The sequence below is a fragment of the Pecten maximus genome, chromosome 10 (assembly GCF_902652985.1).
Source record: "Pecten maximus chromosome 10, xPecMax1.1, whole genome shotgun sequence".
NCBI lineage: Eukaryota > Metazoa > Mollusca > Bivalvia > Pectinida > Pectinidae > Pecten > Pecten maximus.
Genome location: NC_047024.1, coordinates 38,437,681 through 38,455,639, shown reverse-complemented (window position 1 = coordinate 38,455,639; position 17,959 = coordinate 38,437,681). Strand labels below are relative to the sequence as shown.

General features: G+C 36.2%; 1 protein-coding gene across 8 annotated transcripts in view; it reads left to right on the top strand.

Annotated features, from left to right (window-relative positions):
- Positions 1–17,959, top strand: part of LOC117336750 (rho family-interacting cell polarization regulator 2-like) — a 119,381-nt gene that overhangs the window by 75,576 nt on the left and 25,846 nt on the right. For 6 of the 8 annotated variants that reach the window (XM_033897371.1, XM_033897370.1, XM_033897374.1 and 3 more), the window contains 2 exons: positions 5,379–5,745; positions 13,169–13,244. In XM_033897371.1, coding sequence (XP_033753262.1) covers positions 5,379–5,745; positions 13,169–13,244 — 443 coding nt within the window. Of the gene's footprint in view, positions 1–851; positions 1,110–1,468; positions 1,592–5,378; positions 5,746–13,168; positions 13,245–17,959 lie in introns of those variants that run through there. The other 2 variants (XM_033897377.1, XM_033897375.1) reach the window with 2 other exon arrangements.

Below are 17,959 nucleotides of genomic sequence, written 5' to 3'. Positions count from 1 at the left end.
AAAGTACTGTGAAAATGTTTCTCAAATGAGGTGTGGTGGTCCATTTTGGTTTCTAGTTGTTCAAATTCAATTTTGAGTCTGATTTGGAAATCAAAATGGCCAAGAGGTGGTTAACAATTAATTGTTCTCAGAATTTTTTTTCTTAGATCTTTCTTAGACTACAAATGTAGGAAGGAAGCAATGATCGACAGTAGAGAAAAGCTCAGTTTTTCATGGGACCAATAAAGGTCATCCAATGGTTGGCGCCAAGATTCCTCTGGGATCTCATTTGAAATTAAAATTGGTTGCTTGAGCTGTATGATGTTTCTGGGTTATGTAGGGATACATAGTATTTCCCTAGTCTTGATGGTGTACATCAGTCTAGCTGATTCATACAGAGCTGTATCAGGTGTAAGATTAATTAGCATAGTGTTTTACCTGTCCGCCTGCTTACCTGGATATGTGCCTGATGCCTACGAACATAGATATTTGACATAAATAATTGCATTTTAAAATTAATTCAAAATTAATTTAATTCAATTTAGAATATGAAATTAGATTTGTTACAGCTAGCATATCTTATATTTTTGTAGCTTTTCATGTACCTCCTCTGTGAATTGACAAATATGGTATATTAATATTGTTTATTAAGAGGAAATTACCAACTCATATGTCACATGTCTGTTCAGGAGTGGGCTTTAAATTGTTGAACAAATCTAATTAGCATTTAAGTATACATTATACCATATTTAACATTCATATAAAGACAGGACAATGTGTATAGCTATAGGGGAGGTAGCAGGCCAACATCACTGAGAGCAGTTGATCAATATACTGAAGGTGAGGTCAAGAGTTCCAGCTAGAGTGATCCAGTGATGAGGACAACCTCAGCATGTAACCAAAACAATGTCTGCATAAAACTCTCTATCACTGCTACCTACTAATCCCCAGTGAGGACAGTTCATCATGTGGAGTTGTAGAGTTGGATTTTAAATTCTGTGAATGTAGTGTGTGGTGTTTCTGCTTGGTCTACATTTGTGGTGGTGTATTACAATGATGTAGCACCTCGTGATCACAGAGCCAAGCACCTGCTGCAACCTGAACACAAACAAATGGAGGACCATTCAGTGGTAGGTTTGTGTGGAGGGTGTAAATACTACACATAGTATTACTAAGTGTGAGAGTGATCATATAACACGTGTCTGTAGTTAGTGTGATGGTATCCACCATGTACACTCACACTCTACACTGTCTGTCGGTATGACTTTATATGATAACATATAATTACCAGTTTTATATATCTATATTACACAACTGTTAATCATTGGGTGTGGCATCGCCCCACCAGGGAAGGGAATGGCCTAACACAATCGATTATTGGATGTTTGTACACACCAATGACTAACCGTTATCTCTCGTGGTGTCGATGATCAATTTCACAAGGTAGGGGCTTTGTATACAACCTGTACAATACCACGCGTGGATTATGTACCGGTGAATTCCAAGTATTTACATGTGGGTTTATGCACTGTTAACATTTCCTGTGATCTCTGTAAAGGATGTCTCCACACTAGTATCATTTTATCCTCCATGTTGTCTATTCTCACCTGCGGTAAGTGTGTACAATGTATACTAATTACAGGTATTTATTATTTCAATTATTACCAGCAGGTATGTTGTATCGTAAATGTACAGGGTTATATATAAAGTATATAGTATTGTAATTTTACAGGTAAAAATAGTATTGTCATTTTATAGGTAAATAGTATTGTAATTTTACAGGTAGAAATAGTATTATAATTTTACAGGTAAATAGTATTGTTAATTTTACAGTTGTAGTATTGTAATTTACAGGTATATGGTATTTCAGTTCTACAGAAACATAGTATTGTATTTTAATGATACATGTAGAATGTATTGATATTTCATAGGAACCGTTTTACAACTAGCTGTCATGTTTTTAGCCCACCATCATCTGTCTATTAAATTATTTAAATATTTTCACTAGAGGATTGTTTCATATTTGGTATGTCGTAGCTATAGTTTGTTTTTGATAATCCTATCTGTCCTATCCTAGGCCTATAAGATACATATCATACGTATGTATACAGCACCGTAAAGGTCAGATAATCTCTTCCAATGTTAAACTCTCTGCTAACTGATAAATTATGCTCCACACAATGATATTTATTCAGGAATGTAAATTTTATGTATAGGAATTTGGTTTCATGTGAACACTGTGAAACGTGTCAAGTGTTTTTATTCAATGCTCTTTTTACTATGAAATTAAAATATGAAATATGCATGGATCAAATTTCACAACATCATCAGAAAGGAAATTCTTAAAAATATGTTTCCCAGTTATGTTCATATTTACAGAATTTTCAATTGAACATCGAAACCTATAACGTCACTGTACATGTATACAGATGTAATACTTTACAGAAATCGCATGTTTGTTATATAGTGGGTAGTTCCAGAATGTATTCATAACATAATATACAACCAGGTTAGCTTAGCAAGCACTGAGAATGTGTCTTTAGTCTCAGATGACAAATGTGTTCTGTCATATATACCATTTCATAATATACCATTTTATAATCCTCTTAAATATTTTTGTAGAATTATCAATTTTAAAATAGTGATTATAAGCTGAAAGTGGTTAATAAACCCTCCCTAAACCTTTATACTGAACTTTTACATTAGGGGAGGGGCTTATTTAAGGGAAAATGTTGTACTTAACTTTTACATTACGGGAGGGGGCTTATTCAAGGATAAATGTTGTACTTAGCTTTTACATTAGGGGAGGGGCTTATTTAAGGATAAATGTTGTACTTAACTTTTACATTACGGGAGGGGGCTTATTCAAGGATAAATGTTGTACTAAGCTTTTACATTAGGGGAGGGGCTTATTTAAGGATAAATGTTGTACTTAACTTTTACATTACGGGAGGGGGCTTATTCAAGGATAAATGTTGTACTTAACTTTTACATTACGGGAGGGGGCTTATTCAAGGATAAATGTTGTACTTAGCTTTTACATTAGGGGAGGGGCTTATTTAAGGGAAAATGTTGTACTTAACTTTTACATTAGGGGAGGGGGCTTATTTAAGGATGAATTTGGTACTAAACTTTTACACTTGGGGAGGGGGCTTATTTGAGATATATACGGTAATCATTATTGTAGCTTGCCACATGAAATGGGTCTGTTTATAGAGTAAATGTTGTAATATTTCAGGTAATAAGACTCCAAAACAACTTAATTGGGATACTGTTACTTTGAGATATAAGTGTTTATAATTGAAGTTTGATGGTGTTTACCTCTGCGAGACATACCAGATATATACAGTGTTTATAGATTCATTTTGATGCTATATAGTTCTGGACATGTACCAGGAGTCTGGACCTTGTTTATATTGTCACTTTGTATCTACTCTCTAACTTATGTTGGAGTTCAGCTAAACAGAATTATGAGTCTGTTCAGCCTCGGGACTTCAGCCAGAACAAAAATGAATATATATAACTATATTTATTGATTTTTCAAAACGTTGATATTGTGCCATAGGAACACAAACCTGACCATGCCAGTGAAAAACAAAATAGATAAGTTACAAAACACTGGCTCTGTCAGGTTGTTACCTTCTCTGGCTAAGCAGGTGCTTCCTGACCATGCTCCACCTCTCTCCTTCCACTGGTAGGCAAACAGTCCCAAAAAAACTAAATTTGTTTGTAGAATTTTTGTAAATTATTTCAGTAGAGAATGAAATGATTGGTTTGACAATTTGTTAAGTGTATCAAAATTTTATAAAAAAAAAAAAGTGTGAAATGATTTCTGTGTACACAGTTGACCCCTCTGGTACACTGGTACATGTATAGGTCTGCCATAGTCACTTATTCTCTGGACTGTCCAGAAGACTGAGTGACCCAAAGTAAGGTCACTATCTAAGGTCAAGCATCCATCAGTGTTTTTAGGTCTGGACAAGCATTACTATTGTGTTAACAGAATGGCAGTCTGGTAAACATGACAGTTAGACAGTTTTACTGCCAGCAAATTAGATTATGTGTATATACCTATGTTATAAAAAGCCTACATCTGACAATGGATGTTTCCTAATTCACTTTTCCTGTTGGAACCCTCAGTGATAGTAAATGGGAGTATAATTTATAAATGATAACCTGATGTACAGACGAAGCCACATGTTAACAGGAAATTCTGATGTGAACCTTCACAACTGAAAATAGTTTCCTTGTGTGGAATTTACAAAATTGTGCATCTTGTATAATCAGGAAACTGTAAGAGAGGTGATGATTTCCAAGATAACAGGATTTGTCATGTTTCCAGAAATGTGGTAAAATTGTGGATTCATCAGTAAGACATTACACATATATACATGCACCTAAAACTGGCTACTTGCATGTCTTGTTTCCAGGGAAACGCAAAGGCAGGAAAAAATATTATTGACATTTACACAAATACACGCTGCAGCGTCTGTCTATATGTGAGTCAGACAAGAGGTTCATTCAACATCAGAGAACTACAGAAGTGTATCTCTACCTTTATATACCTGTATTAGGTGTGGTCTGTATCAGGTGTGTTAACATAAACGGTCAGGAGTATTCATCTGTAGCAGGTATGTTAAAAGTTCAGGAGAATCCACCTGTATCAGGTGTTTTATTAACACAACAGTTTAGAGTATCCACCTGTATCAGATGTGTTAACACAACAGTTTAGAGTATCCACCTGTATCAGATGTGTTAACACAACAGTTTAGAGTATCCACCTGTATCAGGTGTGTAAACACAACAGTTTAGAGTATCCACCTGTATCAGATGTGTTAACACAACAGTTTAGAGTATCCACCTGTATCAGGTGTGTTAACACAACAGTTTAGAGTATCCACCTGTATCAGGTGTGTTAACACAACAGTTTAGAGTATCCACCTGTATCAGGTGTGTTAACACAACAGTTTAGAGTATCCACCTGTATCAGATGTGTTAACACAACAGTTTAGAGTATCCACCTGTATCAGGTGTGTAAACACAACAGTTTAGAGTATCCACCTGTATCAGGTGTGTAAACACAACAGTTTAGAGTATCCACCTGTATCAGATGTGTTAACACAACAGTTTAGAGTATCCACCTGTATCAGATGTGTTAACACAACAGTTTAGAGTATCCACCTGTATCAGGTGTGTTAACACAAGAATTTATTCTTCATGATTTTTGTCTAGATTCCTGACAATGACTATTATTATAATATCCACACTTCTGACATGTTACACCAGATATGTTATTGTTTGACTTCTCATGTGTTTCAGATCCACGATATGTTATTGTTTGACTTCTCGTGTGTTTCAGATCCACGATATGTTATTGTTTGACTTCTCGTGTGTTTCAGATCCCTTCTCCATGACCAGGAAGGACCCTTTCCAGACAGAAAATCATGTCCTCTTGGAGAACATTAACAATAATTTCCAGGTCCCAAGGGGTCCAACCTTAGAGTTACCTCCCTCTAGCAAGGGAGCCAGTGTATACCGGAGCCAGTCCTTTGGTGGGATGTCGACACGCTCAGCTCCAAACCTGGGTTCCCCCTCTGGCTCTACCCCAGTCCTCGGCGAGACGTTGAGGGGACGGGGTTGGGCCAAGTCCCCCCAGGCCTCAAGGACAAGTTTAGGGGGAAGTTCAAGGAAGTCCCCAAAAGTTCCCAAGGTCCCACGTCCAAATCGGGCATTCCTCATGTTTGACAGTGTACGGAGAGGTGTGAGGTATGTATATTGATTTTACTCTATATTGCAACAATCTGCATAATTATTCCATTAAGTTAATGTTTAATACTGATCAGTTATTATGAGGGCGGGTCGGCCTATTATCTTATCAATTTAGGAGATAAGCTGGCCGGTCTAGGTCACTCTCTTTGCTACTGTAGTTGCTGTAGATTGAGTATCTGTTTACTAGGTTGAACATTGTTAACTCACTTCTTAATGTTCCAGTATAATATATTGACCCATAGATTGAATCTCTGTCATATCTATTAATTGTTATCTCATCAAGTCATTATTGTATATTAATACATGGTGATAGTATCAGAGTCTGTAAAAGTAGTGTTTTCAGCAAGTTGTCTAAATTGCAATCAATCAAATGCAGTTAGAACTGAAATAATCATACAAATTTTCAACATGCAATTATGACTTACAGTAGATATACCATAAAATAACCTGATATCAGATTTTAATGTAGAAAACTTATTAGGACTAAAATAGCTAATCCATAAAAATATCATCATTTCAATTTCACAGTCATATTTTACTGACACAGTTGGCCCCTGTCTCATCAACAATTCTTATCTTAAGGAAATTCTCAAAAAAAGTGTTCATAGGAAAGAGCATTACAGATTTTAAGGAAATTACTTTTAACTAAGAATTTTTCCTTAAATCCAGTAATGTGTTCTTATGGACAAACTAAAATTAGTTAATTTGTTTAAGTTAACATTTGTCATTAATATCAACCCAAAATTGAGGCTTGATATTTTAGTAATGCAACTGATTAGTTGTGATTTAGACAGTGATTCAGACATGTATGTTGGAAGGGTAACTGGTGGTCTCTAACAGTTAGTGTGTTGGAAGGGTAACTGGTGGTCTCTAACAGTTAGTGTGTTGGAGTATGTTGGAAGGGTAACTGGTGGTCTCTAACAGTTAGTATGTTGGAAGGGTAACTGGTTGTCTCTAACAGTTAGTATGTTGGAAGGGTAACTGGTTGTCTCTAACAGTTAGTATGTTGGAAGGGTAACTGGTGGTCTCTAACAGTTAGTATGTTGGAAGGGTAACTGGTGGTCTCTAACAGTTAGTATGTTGGAAGGGTAACTGGTGGTCTCTAACAGTTAGTGTGTTGGAGTATGTTGGAAGGGTAACTGGTGGTCTCTAACAGTTAGTATGTTGGAAGGGTAACTGGTGGTCTCTAACAGTTAGTGTGTTGGAGTATGTTGGAAGGGTAACTGGTGGTCTCTAACAGTTAGTATGTTGGAAAGGTAACTGGTGGTCTCTAACAGTTAGTGTGTTGGAAAGGTAACTGGTGGTCTCTAACAGTTAGTGTGTTGGAAGGGTAACTGGTGGTCTCTAACAGTTAGTGTGTTGGAAAGGTAACTGGTGGTCTCTAACAGTTAGTGTGTTGGAAGGGTAACTGGTGGTCTCTAACAGTTAGTGTGTTGGAAGGGTAACTGGTTGTCTCTAACAGTTAGTGTGCTGGAAGGGTAACTGGTGGTCTCTAACAGTTAGTGTGTTGGAAAGGTAACTGGTGGTCTCTAACAGTTAGTGTGTTGGAAGGGTAACTGGTGGTCTCTAACAGTTAGTGTGTTGGAAGGGTAACTGGTTGTCTCTAACAGTTAGTGTGCTGGAAGGGTAACTGGTGGTCTCTAACAGTTAGTATGTTGGAAGGGTAACTGGTTGTCTCTAACAGTTAGTATGTTGGAAGGGTAACTGGTGGTCTCTAACAGTTAGTATGTTGGAAGGGTAACTGGTGGTCTCTAACAGTTAGTGTGTTGGAAGGGTAACTGGTGGTCTCTAACAGTTAGTATGTTGGAAGGGTAACTGGTGGTCTCTAACAGTTAGTATGTTGGAAGGGTAACTGGTGGTCTCTAACAGTTAGTGTGTTGGAAGGGTAACTGGTGGTCTCTAACAGTTAGTATGTTGGAAGGGTAACTGGTGGTCTCTAACAGTTAGTATGTTGGAAGGGTAACTGGTGGTCTCTAACAGTTAGTATGTTGGAAGGGTAACTGGTGGTCTCTAACAGTTAGTATGTTGGAAGGGTAACTGGTTGTCTCTAACAGTTAGTATGTTGGAAGGGTAACTGGTGGTCTCTAACATTTAGTGTGTTGGAAGGGTAACTGGTGGTCTCTAACAGTTAGTGTGTTGGAAAGGTAACTGGTGGTCTCTAACAGTTAGTGTGTTGGAGTATGTTGGAAGGGTAACTGGTGGTCTCTAACAGTTAGTGTGTTGGAAAGGTAACTGGTGGTCTCTAACAGTTAGTGTGTTGGAGTATGTTGGAAGGGTAACTGGTGGTCTCTAACATTTAGTGTGTTGGAAAGGTAACTGGTGGTCTCTAACAGTTAGTGTGTTGGAAGGGTAACTGGTGGTCTCTAACAGTTAGTATGTTGGAAGGGTAACTGGTGGTCTCTAACAGTTAGTGTGTTGGAAGGGTAACTGGTGGTCTCTAACAGTTAGTATGTTGGAAGGGTAACTGGTGGTCTCTAACAGTTAGTGTGCTGGAAGGGTAACTGGTTGTCTCTAACAGTTAGTGTGTTGGAAGGGTAACTGGTGGTCTCTAACAGTTAGTATGTTGGAAGGGTAACTGGTGGTCTCTAACAGTTAGTGTGTTGGAAGGGTAACTGGTGGTCTCTAACAGTTAGTGTGTTGGAAGGGTAACTGGTGGTCTCTAACAGTTAGTATGTTGGAAGGGTAACTGGTGGTCTCTAACAGTTAGTATGTTGGAAGGGTAACTGGTGGTCTCTAACAGTTAGTATGTTGGAAGGGTAACTGGTGGTCTCTAACAGTTAGTATGTTGGAAGGGTAACTGGTGGTCTCTAACAGTTAGTGTGTTGGAAGGGTAACTGGTGGTCTCTAACAGTTAGTATGTTGGAAGGGTAACTGGTGGTCTCTAACAGTTAGGATGTTGGAAGGGTAACTGGTGGTCTCTAACAGTTAGTGTGTTGGAAGGGTAACTGGTGGTCTCTGTTATCACTGTCCCTCGGCTACAGACACTTGATGTTTATCATAATACAAAAATATCTGCTGGAATCTGATACTACCAGCCTGTTGCCATGGCTTTCTCGTGACATTTGTAAAACTTTGATCAAGGCAAGGCCATATTGATCTGAATCAAGAATTCAATAGGAAAAGCAACAAGTGTACGATATGGATTGGTATTATTGTTCTCAGGAAAACGGAAAAAATTCATAATTTTTTTCAGTAAAATTTTCTTAAGAACCTGGTAGCATAAATTGCATAAATCCTTAGCAGGTTCAGTTGATTTTGTCAACAGCATTAATCATATTATAGCACTGTAAAATTTGTTAGTGATTTTTTCATTGTTTAGACTTCAGTGAAACTCTCAACAATTATACTTTATGACAGAAACACTATTGAAAATCAATCATAGTTTTAATTATTACATTATATATACATCAGTGTACAGTTGTATGTGTTTCTGCATTAGAAAATTATCTGCTTTCAGGCAAATGTCCGACATATTTTGTCCCATATTTGAACTATTGACAACTCACTGCTATACCATCATAAATACTCACGATCATCACTGTGGACTTATGAATCATAAACCACTGAACAAATCCTTCTACTGACTCAAGCCTGAGGTCATAGTGGACAGTGGTCAAAAGAGAGTGACCACACATTTTTAGGTCACCTATTGACCATGGTAATAACTGCCTGTAGGACTTGTGGGCTGTTGACTATTTATAAAAATACTATAGACATTTATAGATCCCAATCAATATGAACACATGCTGGACATAGTAACTTTGTATTGATGGTTAGAAATAATTTAGAGGCAATTTTGGATTTCACTCATTGCCTTTGTGATGTCTGGAAATCTTAATTGAGAAATGATATTATGCATAAGTTATTATTTGTAAGAATTAATGTTTATAAGAACCAGGTTTTGTTCTGGACAGGTGACTGCTATATAAAGTTGTCCTCTATAGCAGGTTTGACTGTATAGGTTTCCCTTAGTCTTTTGTCTAATCAGGAAAACAAAATGGCCTACATGTGGCCATGTTGGATTTTGACAGTTGAAGTTTGCTGTTGCTATTTCCTTAGAAGTACTGGAAGAATATTCCTGAGACTTGTTGTGTAGGTTCCTCTTGTGTTATTGCTTCCAGACAGATCTGCTATTGAGTCTGAATCTATAAAAAGTTGGGGGTGGTGTATTGCGTGATCATGTATACAGCAGCTGTAACACTTTTTCCTTTTACAGAGTGATGGATGAATTATTAACTTACTGTTTGGCTAAACCATGACCTCAAAGAATGTTTCATCCTGACTTCCAAAGTATATAGTACTGTGTGGCCCCAGTAGGGAATAACCGCAGTACAAACCAGGCGATAATATAGACCAGTGTTGTTACTTAGATTGTTTTTACCACCTATGATGTAAATCATTTGGTCTTATTTCTGTACAAGATAAAAGTCATCTGATCAATCTATTTATAGGAGAAAATAGACCAGAGATCAGCCGAGTTCGATTTTAGAACAATTAGAAAATAGGAAGACCAATCAGGGAGTGCCTTTGACAATGTCTCTCTGACCCTATAAGATGGTGTCTCTCTGACTCTTTAAGGTGGCGTCTCTCTGACCCTGTAAGGTACCTCTCAATGACCATATATGGTGGTGTCTCTATGATCCCATGATCTCTTCAACCCTATGGAGATATCTACCCCTTAATTGGTGTCTATGTGATAATATGGTGGCTATTAAATGACGTTTTCTCTAACACTGTGACTGCATGGGTTTACAAATCATGTGACAGTGACTAAAAATACTGCAACATCATTCCCTTGTCACCATCTTGTTTAGAAGGCAGTTCACACCTGTTTGTCTGCACCAGCCCTTCCTTCAATTTTCATTGTGTTTCAATCCTTAGTTATGATGTAGGCATCACTGTCACTTGTCTCTGCCCTAATGGTTTAATGAATTATATTGGGGAAAGTGCTCTACTGCACCTCAAACCACAAATATTACTAAAGTCAAACAGCATATGTAATGATGGAATGTGTAGACACAGGGTTTAGTGGTATTGTTTTACTGGAATGACGCTGTATTATCTCCAGTGTAGACACAGGGTTTAGTGGTATTGTTTTACTGGAATGGGGCTGTATTATCTCAAGTGTAGACACAGGGTTTAGTGGTATTGTTTTACTGGAATGGGGCTGTATTATCTCAAGTGTAGACACAGGGTTTAGTGGTATTGTTTTACTGGAATGGGGCTGTATTATCTCAAGTGTAGACACTGGGATTATATATATAGTGGTATTGTTTTACTGGAATGGGGCTGTATTATCTCAAGTGTAGACACAGGGATTAGTGGTATTGTTTTACTGGAATGGGGCTGTATTATCTCAAGTGTAGACACAGGGATTAGTGGTATTGTTTTGTACTAAACCTTAAGTTGGCTAACTTTGTCCTTACCTGTCTTTTATCACCTGTAATTGTTTTGTGTGTAAGTGTAGTGGGAATGGACTGGACTGAACGCCTGTGGCCCAGTAGCTCAAATGGTGAGAGCGCCCGTCTAGAGTTTGTAGGTCGCGGGTCTGAATCCCGGCCTGGTTGTTGCATTTTCCTCTCCTGTTACACAAGGACCTATATTGGTGTCAGAATGTCACATATAAGGTTGGGCTCTTGTATCCCACTATTTATACAGAAATTGGTACACAATTAAGGTATGCATGCAATTAGTAACTGAATTATTTTTGAAGATAATTAAAGGAAAATACTTAAATATTTTGAAGATACATAAATATTTCATAATTTGTCATTGCGATTAGTTTTAAGCCAAATTGTCCTTAAACTATGATAGAGATGTTTGGAATTCAAACACAGATTGTGATCCAATAATTTCCAACTTGTTTACGACGTAAAAGTTTCTGAGGAATTCAATTTATTCTCTTTCATCATCAAATTATTTTATTTTGATTTTTTAAAGTGGCAGAGTTCAAAGAGAGGTCTTCATGTTTTCAGTGTAGTAAATCATAGTGAAAATTAATACTTCTTTTAAATACCAGTAGATATGATTAAAAGTGCTGTTTTCATCTGTATCATGCCAATGATGTTTTGTTCAAATGAATCATAACTCCTGGAAATTGATATATCATATTCATTAAAAATTCAATTTTCTGATAATATCAAGAACATTAGATGGATTTAAACTGTCGGTCATTGATTTCTAAAGGGATGGCCTGAGGTGGAGGTCACCAGATTATAATTTGGTGACTGTTATTCACGACTTGCTGACTGTCAAATCATTTAAATTGGCAGATTTAAATGAAATGAAAAATACATGTAGTTTGTTTGTGATTTTATATCATAGTGTAATCTTACATTCCTATGAGACTTTTGTGTTAGTACATTAACATTTACAGTAGATGGTAATTAAGCATACTTTTTTTTGAGTCATTTATGTGAAAATAAAGTAAATAGTAAGCGGTCATGGCTTTCTTACTTCTACAACATTTACGGTAAATTGTAAGCATTCATCATTATTTTCAGTGCATTATTACAGGGTTTTCTGACCGATATAACAATTACGGTAAATATATTGTACATCCCTTCCTGTCCTGTATAGAATGTCTTACTGGTGACTCACCAGTAAACAGCTAAGTTTGTACAGCCTGACAGTGTGTACGTGATGGACAGTTTGTGAGATGGCCAGACCTTAACATTCACAGCTGTTAATGAGGCAATATTTAATATTACAACCAAACTATCTAATGGCCATTAAAAACCTTCGTCAACATTAAAACATGTTGTTGCATGATGGTATTGGGACAGACAGATTCTAACTTAATTTATATTCTTTTCATGACAAGGTTCAAGGGTTACACAGTCCCATGAGGGACATATGTAGCTTACATTACAACTTAATTCATAGTTCTTTATCTCAATTAAAATTTCAAAATTAATTAAATTTAATACATAAAAATAAAAGGAAAGACTTCCTTTTGCACACACACACACACACACACCCACACACACACACACACACCCACACACACACACACACACACACACACCTTTTTTTGGATCAAAAATGAAGTAGAATATATGTGGAGGTGCATGGGGTCAGGATCCACTGTGTTTGAAATTTCCCTAATGGATGCTTCAAAATACACATACCAGGCATAGATGCAAAGTAAATATAATTCCCTTAATGTTTATGTAACTTATTTTAAGTTAGACTGGGGGGGGGGGGGGGGGGGGGGGGGGGGTGCGAGTCCTACAAATAAAGCACTTGTTATATAGTGCATACTGGAAGTAATTAGGGAGGAGCTTATTACAGGACAATGAAGTAGCGTTGGTTACCTAGCTAAACTACAATAGACATGGGTAGGATTTTTCCAAAACATATATCTTCAAAAAAATTTAATCAGGAAAGGATTAATGTTTGTATATGTTTATTTTTCCAGGGAATTCATTGAAGCAACAAGAGATGATATTGACCAGTTACATTCCAAGGGATTGGACTCCACATCTACTGCACAGGTAAGTTCAAACACTCTGTACCCAAGTACAATGTAATATATAAACAATTACTAAAGCATTGCCAGAAAATGTTTTAAGTCTTTTCTGCAAAACAATACTCATGACAACAAAAGCAATTTGCAAAAGGAAAGTAAAAAAAATGGGAATTGTATTCATCTAGATAAAATTCCAGATAAGAGTTCTCCTGGGAGATGAAAACAAATGAGTTTGATTGGTTGTGGGATTTGTATTGTTTAGATTGTGTTTTGTAACAATAGCTAAGGGGTGATCCATCATTGTTATGAGGACTGGGGTTACCATGATGTATCAACAGTGTTTCTACGATGTACATATGGTTCCTGTAACTTCTGTTGATTGTCATAGATTTTAATATCAAAATCAAGTCTCATGAAAGTGAACAGAATATATTATATAATGTACCGCCTGGGGTTTCATCAATCATACATGTAATAATCAGACAATGGGAGAGAGTAGATGAGGCTGTAGAGAGGAATGTTAAGTGTAGTTTTCCCTTGTGATATGTTGTTATGTTGTTCTCGGTGCAGCATTCTTTGATGTGATACAAAACCTTTCCTTATCTGATTTGGCACCATACCTAGTTTTCCAGATATTTAGTGGTGTGCTACCTAATGATTTAATTGAAGTCCAAGTTTAAGATATCTGACAATCACCAAATACCAAACAATTGTACATTTCATAGTGATGTATGTTACAACTGTTGGGGAGAAGTCTTTGTCATGGCTGGAGAAACATAAAATGGGTATCCATGATATACATGACAGCTAAAATATATAATGGTCATCTGGGACATAGTAACAAGGGGCTAAAGATAAAGGTCACGTTTATATAGTAAACCATTACAATATATGATGGTCATCTGGGACATATTAGTAACAAGGGGCTAAAGATGAAGGTCACGTTTATATAGTAAACCATTACAATATATAATGGTCATCTGGGACATAAGTAACAAGGGGCTAAAGATGAAGGTCACATTTATATAGTAAACCATTACAATATATAATGGTCATCTGGGACATAGTAACAAGGGGCTAAAGATAAAGGTCACGTTTATATAGTAAACCATTACAATATATAATGGTCATCTCGGACATAGTAACAAGGGGCTAAAGATGAAGGTCACATTTATATAGTAAACCATTACAATATATAATGGTCATCTGGGACATAGTAACAAGGGGCTAAAGATGAAGGTCACGTTTATATAGTAAACCATTACAATATATAATGGTCATCTCAGACATAGTAACAAGGGGCTAAAGATGAAGGTCACATTTATATAGTAAACCATTGTTGTCTTTCTAGTGACTTGACTTTCACTGGATTACACCCCAAAACCACCTTAAAGTGTAGTATTACTATGAATGAGTAACGTATATGTGTGACAGAATTTGTATTGTTTGTCATGAGTTATTGCTTTAATACAATATCGCCAAGTGTTATAATATAGGGTTCTGAAATTGAACCCCTTACTTCTCATTAATTCTATAATAAGAGACAGCAATGATTTAATACTGCTGGCTTGAACTATAGCTCTAATAGATATTTAGTGGTATGACACCTTGTGGGTGGGGGGGGGGCAGACTTGGGGTTTCCTTTCCATCCACTTGTACATAACCCCAAAGATTGTCGGCACTCTAGCAGCATCATTCCTTGAAGGATCTTTATCAAATTTCGCACAATTATAAACAACCATGATATCTCAGACAAGTTTGAGTTTCATTGTTTTTGGGTCAAGGTCATTGGTACTGTTTTCAGGGGTCAGTAGAGGACATGTACTTTGCTTTAGCAATATCCAGTTTCTTGTTATTATTATAAAATATAATATTTATCAATAAAGTAAAAAATGTCAAGTGTCACATTGAAACAGAATAGCATGATGTGATCCTATCACCATACATTTGACATTTTGGAACATGAACGTAAACAAAGGTGTTAGCTATGTTCTGGCTATGTTCATGGCCTCCTGGCCCGGAGGATATGTTTTGGCTGGTATTAGACAAGACCTTGTGCTGCCCAGCCTTGTATCTGAGAGTGTTGATGGTAGGGGAGTTTATAGGGACAGACACAGATTGACATCACACAGTGATGAATGAAGCAATTGTATCTGTCACAGACAAGATTGAATCTGGAGGATAATTGAGTATATAGCTATTGCATTACCTGCCCTCATACCAGACAGATCCCCTTGTACTCCATGGCACACACATTTAGACAATTGTTGACATTTTTGACATCAGATTCTGCTATTTAACCAGAACAGTTTGTTATAGTTTCTAGCTGATTTGTCATGTTCTATTATCTAGTAGACCCCTGTAATCTAAAAATATGACAAAACTTAGAACAAATATTTCAGATAAGGATAATTACTCCATATGTATACCAGGGCCGGTGCATAAACAGACTTGATTTTATATATAGAATTATAAGTATGGAGGTAAATCAAAATAATTAACTTTACAAGATATTTCAAGCTTGCCATTGAGGCTCTATCAAATGACAACACACTCATAGATAACTGAAGCCTTCAGGTATTCAGAACACTTTATGTAATTCACGGCAGACCTGTGTCATTTCCATGGACAACAACCAACATTTTTTTTTTTTTAGATATATCTTCAAAAAAAAATTGATTTTCCCATCACTCACAGTGGATTCAAATGGGAACAGTTCCTGTTTGTGGGTCTGGCACAGTAAATTGAGTCGATCAGTAAACACCACCAGTTACAAAGTCTGTAATAGAATTCCGACTAATTATAGTCCCACAGTCCTAGTTTCCAATTGAGCTTCACACCATTGCCATTCCCTTGTGTTACACAATAATTACCTCCCCTGTTGGTGATAGTGGTGCCCGTATCGATTTCCAGTTGCTTGCAGAATCACTTTGAGAAATATCAGCCTGGCTAAAAGGTCCTAATTTCAGAAAAAAACACTTCCCCAGCGATTTTTCAATCAGATTTAAAGCAACCTTTCGAAAATATTTTTTCATGTTTATTGATTCAGCTTTTAAGGTCATTATTTATCCCACAAATTATTCACAGTTTTGGACCAGATTTCTCTTTGGACACAGAAATCCCAAATACAGGACAAATTAAAAGTTAATGAATATTCCCAATGTAGATACTCAAATAATCATTATATGTAAATGCCCACTGTTAACTGTGTAAGATGTATTTGTCTGTCAATCACCTCTCTTTGATGTCTTAGTAATGGTAAATCACTTGTCAATATGTCATCCTTACATATGACCTTGAGCTGAGGTATGAAATATTTTATGTAAATTATACTTAATATTGTTATTGTCTGGTTTAAAAGTTTAATAATGTTAGGTGTGGAATGGTCCCGACTTCCTAGTATAACTGGAATAGTTTTGGTTTTACTGGAATTCCTGAATATAATTAGCATCTTTAATGTATGTTTTACATACTAAGTATATCTAAGTCTGAAGGTGAATGGCAGTTGTTTGAAGATTTGATCTTTAGCTTTAAAGTATTCAGCATGTTTTTTTTATTTTAAATAAATTTGAGTGTTTGTTCTGTGTTTAAACCAGCAGTATGCGAGTATGTGACACATAACTGTCTCTACTCATTTCTTCATGTAGTCACAGACAAACTTGGATTAAATTCTTTAAAGTTTTCAATGATTTTAAAATATCCCCATGCTACTTGGTGTATAATATAATTGAGGATAAAGGTCATCATCAAACAATCCTGTGACCTTTCAGTGGCCTTTCATACCTACACTTTGACAAAACTACAGGCTGAAGGTCTCAGCTGCACCGAAATTAGAATTGATATACTGGAGCCTCAAGGTACCATGTTGTTTAGTACCACCTAACAAGTGAGGTCTCTTTAGAATAATTACAGTTCCCGAGGGTAGAGAGTGGTGCATCATATATATATATATGTCATACAGATGTATTATAGCATGATGTGTCCTACCCAAGACCTGTGGACATACATCATATACAGTGTACAGTTTGTATGTCATACAGATATAGGGGTTTAGAGATGTGATACAGCATTATATGTCCTTCCAAGAGGTGAACATACATCATATATAATGTATTGTACAGACATTTAGTATACATCATATAAAATGTATTGTAGGGGCAAGAATACATCATATATAATGTATTGTAGATACAAGCATACATCATGTATAATGTATTGTACAGACAAGTATACATCATGTATAATGTATTGTAGAGACAAGCATACATCATGTATAATGTATTGTAGGGACAATAATACATCATGTATAATGTATTGTAGATACAAGCATACATCACACACAATGTATTGTAGGGACAATAATACATCATGTATAATGTATTGTACAGACAAGTATACATCATGTATAATGTATTGTAGATACAAGTATACATCATGTATAATGTATTGTAGGGACAATAATACATCATGTATAATGTATTGTACAGACAAGTATACATCATGTAAATAATGTATTGTACAGACAAGTATACATCATGTATAATGTATTGTAGATACAAGCATACATCACACACAATGTATTGTGGGGGCAAGAATGCATCATGTATAATGTATTGTAGATACAAGCATACATTTGTTACATGATGTTTTGTGGGGGCAAGAATACATCATACTTGGTATATTGATATGGATGTATGTAATTGATTGGTCATTCAGCATAATGTGTGGTAGTATATTTAA